Here is a 24429-nt window from a genome sequence, read left to right as displayed (position 1 = left end):
TTTTTGACCTAAAAAGCATAAAAATCTGATTTTTTGGCTCGCTATGCTCGAAAATTCTTTAATTTTGGGCCTTTTTGTATACTTTTGCAAATGCGTCACACACCACACCCCCTGGCTATACGGCTCTGGGCACAGGGGTCAAACTTCAAACGTCACTGCTCAAATCTTGTTCAAAAAACCATACCAAAGTATTTCTCAAGAATTCAGCAAGTTCAGAAAAAGTATTGTTTGACTTATCTGTAATTCGCAACAGTTCTGGAGGCAAAAAGGGTCAAAGCCGAGGGTTGTCAGTTTTTATGTATAGGCCTAAATATTATATATATTAATATTAAAGTTATAATAACTATTATTGTATTATTATAAATAATAATATTATACTACTATTATTAGTGTTATTATTATTTATTTATTATTTAATATATTAATTAATTAATAATAATAATAATTATAATAATAATAATAATAACACTACTACTACTACTAATAATAATAATAACACTAATAATAATAATAATAATAATAATAATAATTTATTATTATTAGTGGATTATTTATGTATTTATTTAATATTATTTATAATGAGTAGGCCTACATAAATTGTTATCATTATAATTACTATATATCTGAGCGGAAAATATTAAAGAGAGCAAATTTGAAACCATCAGTTTTGCTAGCTCCTTGCAGCCTTGAAAAACTTGCGATTTTCCCAAAATCAGGGCCAAAATATTTATTCATTTTATACCAAAAGCCGGAGCTCCAGTCCTTGCCTTGACTCCTTTTAATATTTCCACTACACCAATGCAAGCAATCTCTTCTTGTGTGGTCTCCGCTCTTTCCAACATCGCGCGTTGCCAAGAAACTACTGACAGGTTTTGTAACGGGGAACCAGTCAAAGGCCTCAGGTCCACCAATCATAAGCCTTGTTTTATTGACCTACAGCCGGCTGCACAGATGACGAAAAGAAAGAGGGCGGGGTTTCAAGCCCTCCAGAGAGAGGAGCCAGAAAGTGTTCATCTTTGTGGTAGTGCATGCTTTTGTAAATCAATACAGTACGTCAGTTAGGCATGTGATTTCAATGGCAGAGAATGACTCCACTTACAACACGGACGCTCTATATTATGGATACTTATGACAAACTAGAAGTTGTTCTAACTTTTTGGAAAATACGGAGGATTATCCATTACTTATGATTCCCAAAGCATGGAGCGTTGGGCAGGTTCTGCCACCCCAGATTCTGAGGTAGGGGTCTAAACTTGTGTAACTATGTGACTATGTCATGTTGTATATACGGCGAATCGTGCCTTGTATGAGCCATCGTATTGTTTTGGTATGCCCCGTTGAATGGAGCTACACGTGTGGCCTATCTACTACTACATCGGGAACTAGTCATGTCAAATAGTTTTCTGAACTAATGTTTCTCCTTTTTTTGTTTTAATTCACAGGACGGGCGAATGTCGCCTATTCGACCTCCGGACCAGGATTTTATATACGATGAACTATTAACTCGTCCTAGTTGGTGCAATGCTGGATTCGCATATCGTGAAATCGAACGGGTATGAATGAGGATAATTTTTCATTCAAAAAGTTTATCATGTGTACCTGTATACCGGATCCTTGCTATAGTGGATTTTATATTATTGGAGATGTTCTACGTGTGTGGGGGCCATGGACCCACCATTCATCAATACGTGTCTTTTGTAAATCGGGGATACCCTCTCATCTGAGTTTGCCTCACCAAAGGCGGATTATTATTAATATTCTAAATACCGGATTTAAACCATGGAATTACCTTATTTTTACGATCACTCCGTCTTGAGATTCTATTGTGGATATATTATAAAGAGTTCAGCAATAATGAAAACAAAATTCTTGTTGCATCGCCGAGTTCTTTGGTTTCTCTTGTACCTTCGTAAAATTTGTTATAGAGGTGTAAAAATTCTTCCTGCCTACGTGCAGTTTTTGTTTTCAGGGAGGGGTAAGAAGTAGGTTCAGAACAGAAAAGTGGTTTGTGGCATTGAGTATACAAGGAAATGGAAAAGAACCGATTTGAAATGATATTATTGAGATGACTCTGATCAGTGATGATAAGAGTTGTCAATTACCTTAGTATGGGCCTATATCTCGGGCTATATCCACCTCTGGTTATGAAGTCGACAGGATGGTATTTAAAGATAGAATTATAGGAAACATCACACCAACTACAACTGAAAGTCATGTCAGAAGTATATAGACCTGCAGTTTGAAAAAATGAAGACGACCTTCAGACTGTCTGAAAGCTCTTGGTCTTTTGGTTGACTTCGGATAACTAAGCTTTATTGGCACCAATGGTGTCTTGGATTGATCAGTTTTAAAAGCCAGGGATATTGGGATATAAATTATTTAGACCCTATACAATTCGTTAGTTAAGATATAAATGTGGCATACCATTTGAGACCTGTTGCTTCAGCAAAGTGAACAAGTGCCAAAATCATGTTGTTGGCTTTCAATCGCCATGTAGCTCTCCTTTCCTGAAAGTGTGGTGCCTTTTGAACTGAGTGAAAATGTGTTTCTCATTCCTTGGGGCATCACTGGTGGGGGTTGTGAAATGTGTCACTAGAGAAGTGGAGAGAAAAAACAGTTTTAAAGGAATGGTGTTTCTGAGTTATGTAACATGCCGATACAATTAGAGATATTAAATGTATCACTATTTTTAGAATGAATACACATATACTACAGTTATGATATGACATTAAGTTTGAAAATAGATGACTCCGTTTGTCATTCCATCTCGATATCTCATGGTGTCATGAGTGGGATAGTTTAAGAGTAGCGTACATTATACTGTAGTTGTTGCATGTAGGAATCTTGTTTTCAAAATGACGAATTGCTGTTTTATGAATCAAGATAACTTGGAGTTCATGATGTCAAGTTAAGCATTAAAGGGTCAACACGTATAAACGTGCTGTATTATCATACTTTTGTGTTAAACATTCAATGGGATGTGGGTAGGCCTTCTTGTTGCCATCAGATATCAGTCAAAATGGTGAAGAAACAAACAGGTCTCTTTGAGTTCAGAGAATGGTAATATTGGTATGAAACAGTGGGAATTGTGATTTAGACCTGGGCATCAATCAGGAAGAATTATTTGTATAGGTAGTAAGTTTTCATTGTTTTGGAAGCTAGAAATTTAAGATGTCATAATTTCAGGTACAAGAGAAACCAAAGGACACCAAGAATGCAACTTAGGTGTGTCTTCATCTATCACACCATCATCAAGATCTTTCTCCATCTCCACTCCACAGGGAAGAGCAGAACCTGGAGCACAAGGGAGCAAAACTGCTCTTCGTGTACGAGGGAAAATCCAGGCTGTGTTGTTTAGTTTGGGATGCTATATCCAGGGACATAGCGGAAAATTCTTATTTCTTGGTATGCTCATCATGGCGATATTATCAGTTGGATTGAAAGTTGCCAAAATTGAGACGGACGTGGAAAAGCTGTGGGTAGAAGGTAAGTTTATCAAAAAACAATTGCGTTGCAGTCCAAGTTTGCAACCCATTTCGTTAATTAGTTGATGATTTTTATTGCAGGTTACATGTTTTTGAAGTGATAGAGGCTTTAACCAGATAAGGAAATAAATGGAGTCTATATACCAGTTTGTTCAACCATCTCGATGGTTCAATCTTTTGACCAGTTCTCCCGACGTCGACATGACACTGACCATGCCGAAAAATGCAATGTGCTACATTGTACGACTACACTTTACCCATGTTCTATGAATAAAGTAGGTTCGAACTTCTGATATTAGGTCTTCAGCTATTTGGGGGCAACTTGGTGGTGTAAAATATTTGGAATCTGCAGTAATCCACCACCAGTCGCGCTATGTGCATGAGAGAAGGGTCTGTAATTTCATGGTCGATGAAAATGCATGCATGTAGGGTCATTTTTATTGTCTGATGGTGGGGGGAAATTGTTACCGTCGGGTTTGACATGAACCAGCAGGACTTCTTGGTCAGTTCTGGTGTTCATTTCACCTTGTACTCCCAGTCATGCAGTCTGATGGAAGCTCCACATGCATGATTCCCAAACAGCCGTGCATTTGTTTGCATTTATGCACTGGTATCTTCTTGTACATGCACATAAACTTTAATCAAACTTTCTCACGCGGCTCTTCTTCCCGCTACTTTTTCTTCATTCTTGCAAAACAGCCCTACACATTTATAACGAATGTATGAAGCTGTTGTACATAAAAACGCTGCATTTTAACTTAGTTTGTACAGATGGCCTTGTAAACTACCATTCATAATATTTCCATCGCTAGTAGGCCGCCATGTTTATTGTATATCGTGATAGCTGTAGCCTGCGTTGGTGCATGCCTAGCCTGACCCTGAAAATGCTAATGCCGAGTTGGAGTCGCCGTGTGTGTGGTCCTCGAGGCCTGCTAGCATGCGAGATGGCCTGGCAAAGGAACTTGGAATATTTTCAAGTTGAGTGAGTGGAGTACTCGCCTTGGTGGTATGAAATCTTTGAAAGTTGAAGATGCCACGATGTTCGGTGTAGCTGAAAATATTTCATGGTCGCGCGGGGTGATGGTTGCGGTGGAGTGAGGAAACCCCCATATTGGTCTCATTAGGGGAATGATATGACTGTGAACTTTGCTAAATATGTTGAGTTTCTTCCCAGGTTGGTTGGGATGACTGTTGAGTCGGTTGATTTTGATACTTTATGAGGTTTTTATTTTGATCATGAAGTGATTACACCAACAGCTACCAACATGATCCAAAGAAAATTCATGTAGGCCTACTAATATTTAGAAGTCCCACTGTGCCATTATTGTTAATTTTCAGTGATCAAAGAGGTATTTATTTCTTGAAGTGGAAAGTTTGGAAAGGGAAAGTGTGTTTTAGTCATCATAGTGTTATGGATTTCCAAATAAGTAGTAAAAATAGAAAGTAAAAACATTGTCAGGGGGGAGGGGGCAAACGTACGTCAGTATCGTCCCAATTTCTCATCCCTTACCCTTTTCTTTTCCCCTTCCCTTCCTCTTCTTTCCCTTCTCTTTCCCCTCTCCTTCTACCTTTCCTTTCTCTTTCTCCCTCTCCTCCCCCTTTCTATTCTCTTTCTCTCCTTCCCCTTTCTCTCAATTTCTCCCCATCTTCTCGTCCCCAATTTTTCTGCTTTTCCGTCCCCACTTTATGTGTCCGGGGGTTTGGAGGTAAGTCTGCCCCCTGCACCCGCTGGCTACGCTACTGAAATAAAAAATAATGAATTGTTGTTATTTATACTTGTTAGGCCAACTTGTATGCTACATCATTGCTCATCGGCATGCTTTGAGTTAATATGTGCTGGAATCTGGATGTACCGTATATATGTAATTATTTACATTCAAAAATGCTCTTCGATTAATTTATGTGTTAAATGTTTGTTTTGTCTTGAATTCTTAAGTTATGGTAGCTATAGGTGCGTAGGGCCTTATACTGAAAGAAAACTTCATGAAGCACAAACAAGTTTTGTATTGTTTCATTAAAACTTTTTGTTTAGTTAAGGAAAAGGTTATATGACTTCCAATTGCCCATTTTCATCAAGCATGGTCGGCATCCATTTGCAAACCCAGCACCGTTTCTTGCAGAATGCGGTAACACCCACTCAGCAAAAGGTCATTTCCAAGGAATTTGGCTCAAAATTCCTTCACAGTAGAACCTCTGCTGTGAATCTCAATCAGAAGTTGGTAATAATATAGTCCCCATGCCTTCATGGCTTCCTAATGCATAAATTGTTTGAACGTGTGGATATGATACAGGTTCACATTCAACAAGTTTGAAAGTATAGTTTTTGTGGTGTTGAATAAAGTTTGTTGAGATTCTTGTGAAAATGCATAATGTTGAAAAGTTTCAAAGGTTCTGAATAATTTTAATTTTGTACTTTTGGAATGTACCTGGGCCTCATGGAAGAACAGAGGATACCTTAAAACATCCACTGAATGAGTAACCCAGGCAAAAGAAGAAATAAAACAAACAAACAAACAAATCATAAGCGCTACATTTTAGTACATACGAATGGAATTCAAAAATTTATCATGCACCAAAAAAGAACACAAAATGAATTCACTGTGATTTCAATTGATTTGAAATGGATTGATCTGATTTGAGCCACACCAAAATAATTTAAATTTTGTACTTTTGGAAATAATAAGCGCTACATTTTTGTACATACGAATGGAATTAAAAATTTTACCATGCACCAAAAAAGAACACAAAATGAATTCACTGTGATTTGAAATGGATTGATCTGATTTGAGCCACACCAAAATGAACCTGTTGCACTCCACTCAAACAACAGTATTCCATGACAGGTTCCCCTCCCATTGTTTATACAGATGTCCAAGCAAGGCAAGGAGATATCAATGTGTACTATTTAGATAGGTGTGAAACCTCCAATTATTTTGCACCTATTCTGTGTCCCCATTGTAAACCAAAACAGCATTTTCTTGGCAAATACTGGAGAGTAAATTTGATGCTATTCAAAAGTTGCCAGTATTTGCTCTTTGCCAAACAGTTATACAAGTATGTCACACACAAAACCTGTGTTTCTTATGTACTGTAGGCCTTAATTGTTCATCATTCCCACCCAATTGGTACTGTACATGCGTTTCCTTTTGCATACACTCCCGCTAGTTGCGCTATTTTCGAGTTTGCTAACACAGTAAACAAACCCCTGAGTGGGCCCTCACTTACATGTATACATGTATCTTCGACCCCCCCCCTCATGGGCAACATGCCTACATTTTCTGTTACATAATTTAGTAAAATATTTAATTATTTTATTTTCATTTTGGTTTTTCTCTTTTAAAATAACTTTTAATCATTTCCATTTGCTACTTTTGACTTTGATCAATGATGAATAAACAAAGAACATACATGTAACTGTACCATTACTTATGTATAGAATCAAACATAGTTGTGAAATAATTAAATGCGTGTTCCTTGTCAAAACGGATTGATGTAGGTTGTGACCACTTGTTTTAAAATAAAGAAAATAAAAGATAATTAATAATTAATAATTAAAAGTCGCCTCATCCCTTGTTTTCAACCATGAAACAGGAAACTACGACTCAATTGTGAAGGGCCTTACGTTAAAATCCCTCAACTTGAAGTTTGCTGGTGTGGCATGCATCATAGTAGCACATCTCTTTGTAGAAAAAACTTTGGATGAATAAAAGATAATGTAGGCAGAAATTTTGATTTTTAATTTTTACATGGGGCTGCTGAGTGCTGAGCATTGCGGATGTACATTATTTTGTTTGCACTTAAGTCATCGTCAGCAAAGCATCTCAAGTGGGTTCAATGCCCTGTGTAATATAATGATACCTCAGTTTACTTTTAGGAAGTGCTGAGTACCACCCAAATAGTCACTTTCACTTATGTTGGTTCCAACATAATACATTTGAATAAACAAGATACATTTTGTATGTATAGGCCTACACCATAACAAGTAGGCATTCATGCAGGCATTCGTTGTACATTTTTTGTACGCTGCATCATATTAAAGTTCTTTACATCATTGTACATTGCACACTATTAAATATTGCTCTCACACACATTGGAAGTTTCCAATACTACCAGTCTGCAAATCAATCAAATGAAAATTTGCCCTTATTCTCCAAAATCACATTGCAACTTCTATTATTTAGGCCTATGTTTGGTTTTCAATTTGGTCATAAATTCCGACTTCAAAGAGATATGTGATCATTTTTGAAGAGTGTTTGCTGTGCCTTCGGTTATTAAAAAAAAAGTAAGATTAAATCTTTGAAAGGTCTCTCTCTCTGGTAATATTGATGAAGTTAAGTTTTTAACTGGGCATCATGTACGCCTTCCTGTCTCATCAAAAACGGAAGAACAATGGGCCTAAATGCAACAAAGATTTGGGCTACTTTTCATTAATGAAGATGCTTGTTTATATCACAATAACATAAATCTGTTGGCCTCTTGAAAATGTCAGGAATTGAAGGCCACCATGTCAGACAAACTGACATACTAAAGTACCTGTCCTGTCTGATGCAAGGTTTGATGATAAGGAAGCATCATTCAGAACCAGATTTGATAGGAAACAAAACTATTTTAGATCTTCGCCGCATCTGTTGTGCTATACATGTATGTATCAAGCCATTTACTGAGTGTGTGTGTGTGTGGGGGGGGTGTGTGGGGGGGGGTAATTCCCCCTGCCCCTGGATACACCACTGGATATATTAATTTCGACTCATTTTTACATGTACTCTTTGCCTCCATATTTTATCTCCAAAAAAATTGGGGGGGGGGGATTTCCCCCTACCCCCTGGATACACCACTGATTCATGAATAAGATATGAGGGGAAAATCATGTAGACTGTGCTTCTCTAATCTCCTGTTATCAATATAGTAAACCATTGCCATTTTACCTTTTCAACTTTTACATGAAATTTGTTGAAATAACAAGCTTGCTGAAAATCAATTTGCCTTGTTCCCAGTGTGTTCCGAAACCATTCTCAGTCGAAGTAATGTTCTCTTGATCAAATCAATGTATCATGCATGGTCTACAACATATACAACACTTCTAAGACTGAACTACTTAATTGTAAAGTTGTAAGAGCACTGAAAGTTCACTTTACATGATATTTTCACACACCCGTTTATCCTGTTGTTCCAGACATTTGTAATGTTATAACAACAAAACATTATGAGATCAAACATAGGCACATCATTGGGCACACCATTGGGAATGTTTATCTAACAAATGTCTAATTTCCTGATAGCTGAGAAACCCAGCCCTCCGTCCAGTATCGTCTTCATGTCCTCACTGTTTCATTCAAGTTTGCTGAAAGTGAATCGCAGATGTCTTGCTGCTCTGTTTGTTCAAATCAACACTTGTTCTCCCACTCAAAAGTAAATGTTAATATCATGGAAGATATTTTGAATCTGTAGGCCCTCATTTTTTTTATTAGTGCCTAAAATTAAAGCAAAATGGAGCTTGTATGATATATTTTAATTTGTGCTTAAAATTAAAGCATAATTTGAAACTTAAAACATATTGCTAAATGAAATATTTATATGTACTTTTAAATATGATTACTGCATAAGTGCATGTATACAGTAGTAACATTGGCTTGTATCACATCTGTGCTTGTATACTATTACTCCTTGATGAAACAAGTTTGGAAGAAAACCAGTGCACAATAACTGCACATGGATGCATCCCATTATAACCCACAGAATAGCTGGCCAGGCCAGCAAACCGCCATGGCTACTGGTCAGTGATCTTCTGCTAGACATGTAAGTGGTCCGAAGTTCAAACTAAGTCCCAGGGGTACCAAGTGACTTCTCCGTCGTTCATCACTCTCCTTTTTTTTTCTTCTTTCCCTTCAGATAGCGAAAAACAACAACATAGGTTCTGTACGGGTTAAAGTATACAATGTAGATCGACGGGCCCCTACATCTTACATACATGTAAGGCCAAATAAAAAAATAAACATGTTTCACGTCCCCTCCCGCTTCCTTTTTGAGGTTTTCTCAAATAAATTTTTATTTTTTTTTTTTCATTTTTTTCTTTTAAAAAAATATGTCTAGGAAGTTGGGATGCTTTCTATATATCCTTGTTAAGATACAAGAAACATTTTAGGAAGGTTTTGTGATCATTAGAGGGGTGTAACTCTCAGAACAACAAATAAAAAGGGCCTCCTCCTTTTTCCAGGCATTATTGTATGTACGGATTGTACGCTAAAACAGCTCTAAGTATGGGTATTTACACCAATTTTGTGATAAAAATAGAAAATAAAAAGCCCCTCTTCCTCCTTTTTTTGAAAACCGGATGTGAAACATGTTTTATTTTTTACTTCGCCTAATGTACATTTGCTTTTGAACAGACTCCCATGTTGCATGCTTTTGGGGACTCTAATAAGAAGGTTGATATATCGGTGACATTGTCTATTTATTTGTGGTGGAAGGTCTACAAATCATAAACTCTAACATCATTTTGGTAGTACATGTAGCTAGCCACAGAACATCATAATTACATTCAAAACTCCTGATCAAATTGTAAATTGATTGCTAAAGAAGTTACTGATGCTTACTATGTAAATTTGCCTTGCCACTCTACACCATGTATGTACAAATCCAATATACTAGGCAATCTAATTCACACATCGTGGCTACATTGGCAATCCAATTCACACATCATAGCTAAGGTTTGCCCATGCCATGTAACCCCTCATGACAATTTGACTAGGCCATTCAAGTAGGCCCTATGTAAACCCATGAATAGCAATTACTTGTGTGTACAATGCATGGACCCCTTATTTGCACAAGGGTCCCATGTTTGGTTTGGGTAGAGAATTGTTAGTTTGGGAGTTGTTACAAGTTGCAATGGAGTTTGTTGGGGGTTGATGACTGTCAGGGAGGTAGAATAACTGATGAAATTGACAAACAAAGTTATCATTTAGGGTGTTGTCTAGAGGTGTCAAGATTCACAGTTTATGTGATAGGGGTAGGGCAGAAGGACTGTTGATAGACAGACAGAAGAGACTCCACGGCACATGTATACAATGTAGAAAACAAGGCATCGGTGTGTTCTAGCTCTATCACTCTCACTCAATGTTTATAATGACAAAGTTCAATAACCCCCATTTAAATATCATAGCTCAAGCTGTGACCTCAAGTTGCAGGGTATGAGTTTTTGTACCCAACAGGGCAACAGGTAACACATTCAAATGGTGTTCTGTAATTATACAAATACATGTATGCAAGGCTTAAAGAACTGTCATTAGAATGTAGGTCTATGTTTCCTGGAATAAAAAGCAAGAAAATTCATGCTTACAATAATTACACACAGTACTTCAGAAGCTAAAACAATCCAAAGAACACCCCCACATTTTCTGACTAAAAAAGTTCCCAATATATGACATTTAATTTTCAGATTTAGCGAAAGCATTTGATACAGTCGACAACACCAACACATGGTACTTTAGAAGCTAAAACAATCCAAAGAACTCTTCATGTGCATCTGCATGGCCACATTTTCTGACTTGAAAAAGTCCTCTTGTATGACATTCTTTGATTTAGCAAAAGCATTTGATACAGTCGATCACACCATCACATAAAGTTAGATAATTGAAAGTACAGCACCACCATTTCACTCAAGATGTGGTTTTCAAACCTCTAATGAAAACCCAAACCAAATCAACATTCTCAGACCACTTCCAGACAGATACTGAAACCATGCCTTCCTGAAAATATCCACCTTGGCTTACGAAAAAACTTGACAAGTGTTTCCTGTTATTGTTTACTAACCATATGTTGTGCTAGACAATGGATTATTTGGAGCAAGAAAAGTTTATTTTTTTCTTCATATTTTCAATGAATTTCAGTGATATTGTCATGGCATTTAGAATTTTGATTAAAATTATTCAATCTTGTAACTTACGAACAGTTTTAAACTGCTTATTCAAGATATAAAAAGGATTAAAATTTTATAAACAGCAGCATGGTAACCAAGGATTATTTCGTATAAAACGCCCAAAGCAACCTTCCTGTTGCAACCTTCCTGTTGCGGTTGATGATATTTTGATCCTGACTTTAAACAAGAGATGAAAGACAATGTGTACCTCTATAATTCCATAAAACATCTTGCTCATTTGAGGTCAGATTTACAAGAAATTAGGACAAGTTTTAGACAAAATCCCAATAAATTGGAGCAAAAAAAGGTACTTTGCTGTGGGTCACCATACCCCAACCCACTTTTGTGCCCCTACTGCAAGAAATAGGTTAAATAGGACAGGTAAATCAATGTTTTTATGTTGATCTACAACTTAGCTGTCAATATTCAGTGGCATGTCAACTTAGATGTTATTGTACACAATTTCACTGTCAAGTTGCCAAACACTGTTTACAAACTTGAATGGGTGGTATGATGGTATGTTTCTATACAATGTGTATGTATGGTTTGCCTGTCAAAAACATGCCAATCTGATATTAATCCTGCTTGGGTTGTGCATAGTAGGCCTAACCATAGACCCTGGAAGATTAGGGTCTACTATGGCCTTACTACTGAACTGACTGCCCTGGAAGATTAGGGTCTATGGCCTTACTACTGAACTGACTGTAGACTGGACTTGACTTCACACATCATGATAGACCCTGGAAGACAGGGTCACGGCCTTACTACTGAACTGACTGTAGACTGGACTTGACTTCACACATCATGATAGACCCTGGAAGATTAGGGTCTATGGCCTTACTACTGAACTGACTGTAGACTGGACTTGACTTCACACATCATGATAGACCCTGGAAGATTAGGGTCTATGGCCTTACTACTGAACTGACTGTAGACTGGACTTGACTTCACACATCATGATAGACCCTGGAAGACAGGGTCTACGGCCTTACTACTGAACTGACTGTAGACTGGACTTGACTTCACACATCATGATAGACCCTGGAAGATTAGGGTCTATGGCCTTACTACTGAACTGACTGTAGACTGGACTTGACTTCACACATCATGATAGACCCTGGAAGATTAGGGTCTATGGCCTTACTACTGAACTGACTGTAGACTGGACTTGACTTCACACATCATGATAGACCCTGGAAGACAGGGGCCTTTGGCCTTACTACTGAACTGACTGTAGACTGGACTTGACTTCACACATCATGATAGACCCTGGAAGATTAGGGTCTATGGCCTTTACTACTGAACTGACTGTAGACTGGACTTGACTTCACACATCATGATAGACCCTGGAAGATTAGGGTCTATGGCCTTACTACTGAACTGACTGTAGACTGGACTTGACTTCACACATCATGATAGACCCTGGAAGGTTAGGGTCTATGGCCTTTACTACTGAACTGACTGTAGACTGGACTTGACTTCACACATCATGATTGACCCTGGAAGGTTAGGGTCTATGGCCTTTACTACTGAACTGACTGTAGACTGGACTTGACTTCACACATCATGATAGACCCTGGAAGGTTAGGGTCTATGGCCTTACTACTGAACTGACTGTAGACTGGACTTGACTTCACACATCATGATAGACCCTGGAAGGTTAGGGTCTATGGCCTTTAATACTGAACTGACTGTAGACTGGACTTGACTTCACACATCATGATAGACCCTGGAAGATTAGGGTCTATGGCCTTTACTACTGAACTGACTGTAGACTGGACTTGACTTCACACATCATGATAGACCCTGGAAGGTTAGGGTCTATGGCCTTTACTACTGAACTGACTGTAGACTGGACTTGACTTCACACATCATGATAGACCCTGGAAGGTTAGGGTCTATGGCCTTTACTACTGAACTGACTGTAGACTGGACTTGACTTCACACATCATGATAGACCCTGGAAGATTAGGGTCTATGGCCTTTACTACTGAACTGACTGTAGACTGGACTGGACTTCACACATCATGTCAAGCTAGATAGATATTAACCTTACTTACCTACTACAGAAGATGACTTGAATTTTAATCGGTACTACATGTATATGGTACACTTTGTGACAACATTACATGGAGCCACAGTGCCCCTATTGACGTCGGACGGGCCAGGCCGGCAGAAATTTTCACAGCTTTTGGCCCAAGGGCCTGTTTATTTCGAACACTGTTCTTCAGGCATTTTCAATAAAATCTAAATCGGTTTTGTGCATTACATTTTGTACATTGAATCAATCTCAAGGCCTACACATATTGTATATTTACTATCCTCATGTAACAAAATAGTTTGACTTTGAATTGTCCTTGTGCTGGTCTGTCTTTGTTGTTCATCACTAAATATTCTAGGATCAGGATTAATTCCATGGGTTATAATGATTAAACTAGCAGACTTTTGCCCCAAGGAGTGGAACAGAGTTGCAATGTATGCACACACACTTTTGTTTCATGCACCGGCCCTTAGTGTTTGGTTTATGTTAAATGGGTGTGGGATACATGCATGATATGAACATGATGAAAGTAGCCTATACTTTTAGTATAGAGGGACTACAATGTACAACATGTGCATACAGATAGGCCAATGTTTTTATCAAAATAGAACAAAACATTTTATTGGTAATTTCTGTACAGTGATGTTCAGTGAGCAAATAGGACCCATTTACATGTACCAGGGGGTTAACTGTACTTGGTCATGGGCCACAAAGGACAAATTACAGAGATATCAGATATGTGTTTGAGGGCCTGAATTAGGCCTACACCTTGTTTTGCAATATGTATATCCATTTATCCAAAGCTGTCTCAAATTTAGAACTTAGAAATTATGACTGAAGTTCCAAAGTCTCATTTTCTGGTACCAATAGATGCAGGTGTACTATACATGTAAAAGGGCAATGAGGTTCTGAGATGTATGTGTTCATGTGTGTGCACTTTAAGTGTTCAAAGATTGTATGAGGCCTTATTTAAATATATTATGTACATGTCTACTATAATGATAGAATAAGAAAACTTAGGCATAATACTTATAGTGCAAATTGATTCTACTTGAAGAAAACCTACATCAGTCATCAGTGGTGGATGTCCACCATGTTGGTCTATGGTTGGTCCCAGAATTTGCACCTATAATTAAAACATGTGTAGTTTCTGTTAAAATTCCAGGACCCTACTCCCTAGATTGCATAATCCAATAATAAATAACCCAATCAAGGTTAGTAGTCTGTAGTACAAAATGGCAATACATTCTGGTCAGATTGACCTCTGACCTTCTGGTCGTGCTCTAGGGAGAAAACTGACACTACTTCAGTGGGGAGCAAGGTCTTCTTCTAAGGGACGCTCTTGGAAGTTATCACTCTTGACCTGGTATGTGTTCACACTGATCATGCACACTGTGGTGTTAATTATGGATGCATGCATGTTCTTTATCATGTTCAAAAGCCCAGCAGTATTCTAATTAATTTACTGGGGTTATTCAGTTTTTGAAGGGGCTACCAGACCTTAGGGTTATATGCATTAGTTTCATTTTCAGGACCAGTGTTGGCTCTAATTTGAAAAGTTTGTAAAGATTGAGAAACTTTTGGTAGATTGTTTTGTTACAATAACATGTACTTCAAGCTTTATACAGTATTGAAGAGTTTGGATGGGTCAATTTGAATGACAAATTTCAAAGTGCAGTGCATAGTATTTTCAAACATGTTGAATGAAGGCTGAGCAAAAGTGAACTATTTTCTGGTATTAAACATGCTCTCTACTCTTGAATAATTATTCTGACCAGGAATATGTTTTGACCTGGTCAAGCAAAAAGTGGTCACATTGTGTGCCTGGGTACTTGTTGACCAGCTGTTGGGTTAATTGACCACCCAGCAATTGGTAATTAGTTAGCCATTTCCTAGACCCATGAAGCAAGTGAGCATTATCAAATGATAGCGAATTCTAAACAAAATTATGCAAAAAGCTGGAATTGATTCCATTCCAATATTTGGAACATGAATTATCAATTAGGCTAAATTCAAACCAGAATTTGAACACAGTGGATGATAACCAGTAACATGCATGTTTAAGATTAAAGAACATTTCGTTCTGATCATTATTATCTTGCCCTATTCAAAATGCAGAATACTTCACAGCTTCTAACTTAGAGAAGGTTAGCTTACTATTCTTAATATCGAAAAGTAATTATGTAGACTTTTTTAGTCAGAATTGTCGGCTTTACAGTACATTTTGTCATAAGAAAAGACTTGCGGCTAAATCAAATTACTACAATTTTAATTCCATTCAATCAAGTCATTGTTAGCTCGTCAAAAGTTTAGAAAATCGCACTTGATCGGATATTCTGATCAAATCGGGCAATTACACTTGGAAAACAAACAATTACAAGCTTTAGGAGTCAAGGTTAAGGAACAATAGGGCTATGGAATGTTAAGTTTCCTTCTCAACAAAGCTCTGACTTCTTGTAAGGTGCCTTGCTTTGTGTAAAGGAATGCTTTGTGAAATGCCTTTTTGTAAGTGTAGCTGGAGAAAGTTTGGTTCATTCATTCATGATTTTGAACGTAGATTGGTCTATATTGCCCATAGGCCTCACACTGAACTTTCAATCAGAGAATTACATTTTTGTAGCATGTATTAAATTAGAGGTAGAAATGGTTAGTGATTTCTTGATATTATACTATGATATACATTGTAGGTTTATATCATAATTCGACCTAGGCCTATATACAATGTAGGCTATTTTTATTCAGAAATTATAGAATTACAAAATTAGAAGAAACTTTAAAAATTCCTAAATTATTAAACTTGCATTATTGCATCTTGTTTTGTTTTGAAATTTTAGAAATGTTTGGGGCCTATAACTAAACTAAATATGGGTGCAAGTACTTCTAGAAATTAATAAAATTAGAAACTTGAAGTTGGAAGCAACAATTACATAAAAATTGCAGCATTTTAAAACTTGGCAAATGTTTATTAAATACCAATACTGTAAAATTGTCGATTTGATTGCAATTTACAAAGCCAACCTTCCAACCCACCATTACACCACTCCTGGATAGGTTGAGGCTAGCTATACTATCATCAACTACCATTATGGAACTTCTAATAACAAGTTCAACTTCAAGTATGTTGTCTAATCTGGGTGGTCTTGTTCCAATCAGCCTGCACTTGACAGTTTCTAGTTTATTCAGGCATCATTGCTATGCATATCCTTGACATGCATCCATAGGGTACCAAGCTGTGCATGAGTTGCCTGCCATATCTATAGTTAGGGATTCTTTTGTGTAAATTTTTTGGAAAATTGTCATAATATTTGAGTTAGAAAGTTTTGCTTACAAATCTGGATCAAAAATATCTGCTCACAAAGCCTGATATGCATGAGCAAAGAGACTTGAGAACTTTGCAGTTGAGGTTCAAATTTTACTGTGAATTTTCTGGGGGTTTTACTGAAAGGGTCTGTGCTATAAAAGCAATCTACCTAAATTCAGTGCATTAACTCAACAAGGCATTTGTCAAGTTAAGAAATTGGTAGCATCATCATCAAGTTGATGGATTTGTGAGGAATGCAAGAAATCTTATTCTAAATTAAGTCTTTTTATTGTGTTAATTATCATTTCCCGCTAACTTTATCAATGTGTTAGCCAATTTCAAGAATCTATGTTCGGGCCCAGAACTGTGGTCCTCAAGCGGTATAGCACACCAATCAATATAATACCATTCCGCTACTGCTACAACAACAGAGGTGCCTACATTCATACCAATCAGACTACATGTATGCATCTCAACCGCGATATAGCGATTGCGAAATTTTCATCGGCGAACAGAATTGAATCTCTTTATCGATATCGCGGCTGTGCACAATTGTAATTGGCTGCTGAACTCAAAATCTGTAAGAATGAAAACATTCTGTGTTGTACCTCCGATTCCGTGATTTTCTTCTGTTTTCCGTAAAACGGAAAACTTCGGACTCTAGTGTAACCTGTTGACTCCTGTTTGTTGGTAGGAAGATAGGAACATGGTAGAAACCCATTTGTTATCAAATCTCACTAGCATCAGCTACAGCCAAAAGAACATTAACCTTTTAGCACCATTCAGTATAAAAAGATAGTGTGTAGGTGAAGTATCCAGAGGGAATTGCAGAATTTGAGGTTTAATTGAAACGTGGACCCTGAAAAAGAATTGAAACATGGACTGAACTTTTTTAATCACAAAATCAGGACCAAGCAAGTCATCATGTTGAAAGTTTGTACTTTGTGTAGGGGCCTACATAGTACATATGTATCAGACTTTCACCTTAGCATGGAAGTACTGTACATATGTAGTACCATTCGAAGGTCTATGCTTAACATCCTTTAGGAGTGTCACGGTGCCTGTGTATTGTAGCAGCGGAGACACAAACATGAAATTTATAAAAAAAGTTATGGGGAGAACTTATCTTTTGATTGCATTAAAATTAAATAGTCATATGTGGCTAAATATAATAGAAAATGTGCCAGTGTTACCTAGATAGAGCTAGACCAAAATTAATTTCTTTTTGGCCATGATCTGAAGGATGGGAATGTGAATGATCTTATTATTAGATCAGAAAAGATGGACAGAGTTTCCCAATTTACATCTTCTCTGATTAGATCTGAGAGGAGTATTTATCTTTTTATTCCATGATATATAAAAACTTTTCAAGTCAAGTGATCTTACAATTCTATTATTGTGTAGACAACTGAATGTGGGTGGCATAAAATGAAATGAAGAGCTGCATTGATTTCTTTTAGGATCAACACTTGACCAAGCCATTGACACAAGCACACCCTGGTCAAGAGTAGTCTGCAAAACATTTTTCATTTTACTCACATTGAAATTTTACTAATTTTCATAATTGGTTGAGTAAATTTAAGAAACTAAAAACTTCAGAATTTGATACAGATAGAGATGGACTTGTGTTTGTGTCACGTGAGCTGAAATTTTGATGATTTTTACTGCAAAATTAACTTTTTTGAATTTTGCAAAATAAATTTGCTGTGAAAATATTGAAGGCCTACACTTCAATAATAGCTATCAATACCACATCAATCAGGAATGGTAAAGACATTATGTATACAAGCCCTTGAGAGTTTGTGAGACTTGTTCCATCCTCCTTTTGTCCCCTTCTTTTCTCCCTGACCCATAATCTTATAGGATGATTATTATGACTATTGAGTTTTGTGGAAATGGGTGAAATTCAATAGAGGGTTTAGTGGTATTTTTAAAATTCCTTATTCAATTTTGCATGTGACGTAGGCAATATGCATGTAATGTGTGTTTGGTGTGTGTGGGTGTGTTGTAGAATCCATTGCTCTTTTCATATCAGGCATGTTCAGACAGGGTAGAAATCTTGAGAATCGGTATACTCGAAAATGACTATTCCCTGTCAATCGCGACTGTGGATCCACACATTCCCCATTGAAGACTGCTAGATTGGAATCCTTAAGTTTTGCGACATGGCGCTCCAAATCGAACCATAATTAACCAAGGTCATCTGGGTGAAGCTCAGTACTCAAGAATCGCAAAATGGCTTGTAGCTGCAGTTTGTGGCCCTCACAGACTTAGCGAAGCGATCAACAGAGCACGCCCGAAAGTAGTGCTAAATGGCTTGTTCACATGTCAGTAGCACTCAAAAGGACAATGGGGACAAATTTGGGGACAAACTTATGGATTGAAACCGGCAAAACTTTTCACACGGCAGATTTCCTGAAGTTTTTGTTTGAAAATCGTTTTGCTTGAGCAAAATGCTGTCAGTGTGAATGTGTCTAGTGAAGAATTTTTTTCCTTTTGTTATGGAAACTTATCAACACATCCTAAATACTATAAAAGTATGTTTGTCAGTTGGTTCTTTTGATCAATTCTTTTGGTAGAAGCAGCCCCGGAAGTTTGTTTGTTTTAATGCTCTGCATGCTAGCCATTTTCTCCACACATCAAGAGATATCTAAATAAGAACCACTGAACCAATATAAGAATTGTTTGTACTCATTTTAATGCATTTTTCATGCCGATTCCAAATGTGGTCAAAAATCTCTCTAAATTCTGAAATTTTAAAAGAAAATTTTTAACCTGTCGCCTGCAGCCCACCTGCATAGGGAGGGTTAATTTGGTCTTCCCAACTCAAGTCAACTGAATGTGGAATAATAATGCCTATTGCCTAATTGAAGAAATGACAGTTGATGCTCAAAATTCCAAGCTAAATTTGTGAAATTGTGATCAAAAGTCATCATTTTTCGAGGCTTCTTTAAATAGGTCTACTTTAGGCCTATATTTGACTAAGCAAAGTCCCAATTTACATAAAAACGTATTGTTTGGTAAGCAACTGAACTCGTTCAAATTAAGGGATGCACCATTAGACTTCAATGGGGGTAGGTAGTTTAAAAAAACTTCCCCCACTACATGAGCAAAAAAGAAACTTCCCCACCAACACTAAAAAAAAAAAACTTTCCCCACCTAACTGTATATATTATAAATGCATGAAAATTAAAAAAATAAATAATTGCTGGCTTTTGGCGGCGAAAAAAACCCACACAACAACTTTGCAGCCTTTGGCAGCAATTTTTTTTACCCGGTCCCCAACTTCCTAACCCCCCCTTGAAGTCTAATGGTGCATCCCTAAGTCTCCTTTTGGGCTTTATATTCAATAGTAACATCATGACCTTTCGTGACCTCTGTGCATGAAGATGATCAAGGCAAGACTGATTCACATTCCCAAAACCCATCCACCATGAAATCAGTAATGTCTACAGTGATAATTCCAGACCTTTCAAGACATTTTAATGTATTGTTGTAAATGGCTAAGAGATATTATGGTGTCAGGGGTGCCTAGACAAAGCTGTCATGGTGGCCCATCTTGATGTAATGATGTGTGATGTCATAACATGGAAAATGTATTTTTTGGAGCTTCAGATGAACATACATCAGATTGATATAAAATGCCCTTAAAAGGGAGAGTGAAGTGACAGAACAATGTATATCAAGAGGGTTTTTTTTAACATAAATGTACACATATGTAAGGGAAGTCTGAAATATTGCGTATTTTGTCTCATGTTAAGAAATTGGAGAAAATGTCGCTATCAGTGATTGTGTGTTTCTTAGCAAGTGGTTGGTAGGGGATGCAAGGTAATAACAGACCTCAGTAAATGGTCTACATGTAGGATATATGGTCAAGTAGAAACAGACCAGGTTATGTTCGCAGTAGAAACAGTTGTACAATTTATTAGCTACTGGAAGTCAATAAACGGGTAAACTGCAATACATTGTGTGTCATCTGAATCTGACCCAAAGCAGCTTGCTGGTTGCAAAAAATTGTCTGTAATTCTGTCCTCCCCATGAAAAAATGCACAGAGGTGAACAGTTGCCCTGCATTTGCAGAACAGTAGAAATGATTCTGTTGACATCTTGCTGGTGACACCCATGAAAAGTAAGGGGGATAAGAATGTGGTAATATAATGGCAGTTGTTCAGTAAACACATTGAAAAGACAATCAGAACCAGTATACAGTTTTCTGTGAATTTCACATCAATTGTCAATCCACAGTCCTGTGTATTCACAATTGTCTAAATGGGAAGTTATAGTTCAGTCAATGATAGATTCTTTTTTTCATTGACCAATGAGTAGAAAAAGAGCTCACTGTTTACATTGATTTTGCTATAAAATCCTTTTAATAAGTATTGAGTTTATCAATTTGCCAGTTTCTTGCATGTCAATGTGTGTCATTTACTTATTCAATGTAACCGATTTGTAAGTTGAAATGAACAATTGGGTCCGATATCAGATGGAGCTAGGCTATGTGGTAAACCATCAGAAGAACATACATGTACCAGACCCGGTCTAAACTAGTGTTTTTTACCATTGTTTATGATTGTGTCACAATTATCGTAGTGTTACAAAAGTAGTATTGTGGGTCTGTACATGTACATGTAGATAGCTACAGTAGAGCAGTATGAAATCATTATGCAGGAATTTGAATCGGCAATTATCCCATAACTGATTTGGGAGTAGTGACAATAACAACAAACATCTTCCCAATAGACACAAGTGTGGATGAAATGGCTCGATTCAGACACTTGTTGAGGAGAAGTAAAAGGACTTTCCTTGTAAATTGTCAACAAAGTTGCAAAGGAAAGGGGCCTGGGGGTTGAGTGTGGTGATTAGTGACTTGGGATCTACTGTACTTTCATGGCAGGATATTTTTGCAAGGTGTTTATTTTTGAAGTTACTTTAAGGGAACTGTTTTGAGCGTTTCGACAGTATTTTTTGTGGGACATGAGAGCACATCAGACATATCGAATTGCATTCTGAATACGAAGAATGTCTTTCTGATATCAAATAATTTTCATTTTATGAAATTTACGATATAATACAAATTTTATGACAAATTAATAAAATTTGATATTTTTCACATTTTTGAGATATAACAGTCCTTGAAGTAAATTTCATAAATTTAATGATATATTCTTAAAGTGTATGTAGCTGGGAGGAAAAGCTGACGATCAATTGAAAATTTTGACCTTTCATATTTAAGATATGGATTTTTTTCCCCAAAAGACTCATTTTTTGTTGGTGTTTTGGGAAAAAAAATCCATATCTTCAATACGAAATGTCAAAATTTTCAATTGATTTTCGGCTTTTCATCCCACCTACATACACTTTAAATATAAATCATCAGATTTATAAAGTTTACTTGAGTACTGTTAAATATCAAAATATCAATTTTTAATGATTTGCCATAAAATGTGTATTACATTGCGAATTTCAAAAAATCAAAATTATTTGATATCAGAAGGACATTCTTTGTATTCAGAATGCGATTCGATATGTCTGATGTGCTCTAATGTCCCACAATAAATACTGCTCAAACGTTCATATACCCCTTCCCTTAACAACTGCAAATTTTAATTGAAAGCCCACAAAAATGATTTTTTTTATCCATATCTTTTATGTGTAACTGTTTGTAAGATAGTGAATGTAAGACACTGTAAATACCGTAATTGTTCCGAACAGCATCATGAAAAATGGATACCATAAAAATGTCAGCTTTAGTATTTACAGAATGTATGGTGCTGATGAAAATATTATATGGTATACAATTTTAATGTACATAGACTTTCATGCAAAAATCATAAGTACTTCATTGCATATCTTCTAATGTTAGAGATTGTATGTACTTTGCAAATGTTATTTTAAAATTTTGAACAGAAATTAAACTATGCATCATTAATTTTCAAGGAATATCTGGGCAAACAAAATAATTATGCACAATAGTGATACTAACCAAGACACTAAAACTTTCATAATATGTATGCCATAATGTCTAGGCCATATAAAAGTCTTAAAAATGTTTTGAAAACTGACTTATCCCAGAATGAGGTGTGGGAGGGGATGATAACCAAAAACATTACAAGGCCTTGAGATGAAAATGTCAAAATCCAAAATTAATTTAGTAGGATATTGTTTGGTGAAAGTTGCAACTATTGTATCATGATGACATTCTATGAAAATGGAACCAGCTGAACAAACTGTAACCAAACTTGCGTGTGAAATTGGTTTAAAATAAGATAGACAAATGAAAACTACACTGATGCTTTTATCATGCTATTTAGTATTCAATATGCATGCACACAAGTGCTAGTTTATTTAGCCTTTAAAATCAAAAGAAAGGGAGAAAATTTTTTATTTTGCAAATACCAGGAAAGAAATAAAACTTGATAGTGTTTGAATTCTGATATCCAACAAAACTACACCTTATTGTTTACAATTCCTGAAGACATGGTTCGCCATTTTGTGCAGGCAAATAATGTTTTCTACTAAACTGGGGGTTTATGTGTATCAAAACTCATACCTAAAGCCATGGGGTCAAATTTCATCACTATAGAATGAAAATACAATCACCTAAACTCTACCATTGGGGTTGATGCTATTCAGTATCGGCACACCACCCCAAGGTAACACATCTCCCCTCCATTGATGGTGACGCACCTGGGTTCTCACTTTCTCAAGAGAACATAAAAGAACCATGGTAACACAAACGCGTCATCTCGGTTTTCCACAAGTATTTCAAAACTTTCTCGACTTCTTGCAACATTCTTTGAATAATACTTTATAAGAGCAATAATGGCTGATTAATGGTGGCAAATAATGAGTGCCACCCACGGGATGATCAATTATTTGAAGATGAGCACTTGAAAAGTGCAATTTACTCAATTTTTGATGCTGTTTCAAACAAAACATAACAAAGTGTTTGTTTGGTGGTCTTCATATTACCTATCAACAGATATTGTGTAATATTTATGATTGGAAAATAAATTTTGAATATGGGGAAATGCCAACAAGCCTGCTTAAAGTGCTCGTATGCGACAAAATATAGGAGCCATGACTTAATTTCATGCATGTGATGTTTGTTTATGCGGGGGTGGGGGTGGTCAGCTGTTTGTACATCCATGGATTTTTTAGTGGGGTGCAGACTTCACCCAGGATTAAAATTTCAACAGTCATCAAAATGATTTTATTTCAAGAAAACTGCAACATATTAAATATTTTGACTACTAAAGAAATTTTTTTTTAAAATTTAGATGTCAGTCTTGTACATTGTATGCAAATTCATGCAACCCCCACACACCCCCTCCACACACTCCCTCCCTCCATACACACACCAACCAACATTCTTTGATTTGATGAGGGCACAGCTCCTGCATAAAAAGTGGTGGTTGTAAGTTTGACGGACTAGTCCGATGAGTATGACACAATTTTTTCGTAGTCGCAGACCATCTACTCAATCTCTGATCGTGGTTCTCAGACTTTCCTCTTTCTTGCACAATCAGAGAGTTTATGGTCTGTGAGTGAGAAAAAAAAACAGGTCCTACTCGTCGGACTAAGTTAAGCTTCTGATAAAGTCCAAACTGTAGCTCCCACTCACTGGTACCAGAAAGTAAAAGTTGCATGTGTAATAAATGTTATCCGACAATACACGAAGGTATCA

The 24429-nt window shown here is 36.8% G+C and overlaps 1 protein-coding gene across 1 annotated transcript in view; it reads left to right on the top strand.

Annotated features, from left to right (window-relative positions):
* Positions 1–1008: 1008 nt before the first annotated feature.
* The window catches only part of LOC140168023 (protein patched homolog 1-like), a 75794-nt gene continuing 52373 nt past the window's right edge, over positions 1009–24429 (top strand). Inside the window, 3 exon segments of the mRNA XM_072191361.1 lie at positions 1009–1239; positions 1443–1553; positions 3282–3486. Coding sequence (XP_072047462.1) covers positions 1201–1239; positions 1443–1553; positions 3282–3486 — 355 coding nt within the window. The 5' untranslated portion in view covers positions 1009–1200.

The sequence above is a fragment of the Amphiura filiformis genome, chromosome 1, assembly GCF_039555335.1.
Source record: "Amphiura filiformis chromosome 1, Afil_fr2py, whole genome shotgun sequence".
NCBI lineage: Eukaryota > Metazoa > Echinodermata > Ophiuroidea > Amphilepidida > Amphiuridae > Amphiura > Amphiura filiformis.
The sequence above is the reverse complement of the archived record's forward strand: the minus strand, read 5'-3'. Positions and strand labels throughout refer to the sequence as shown.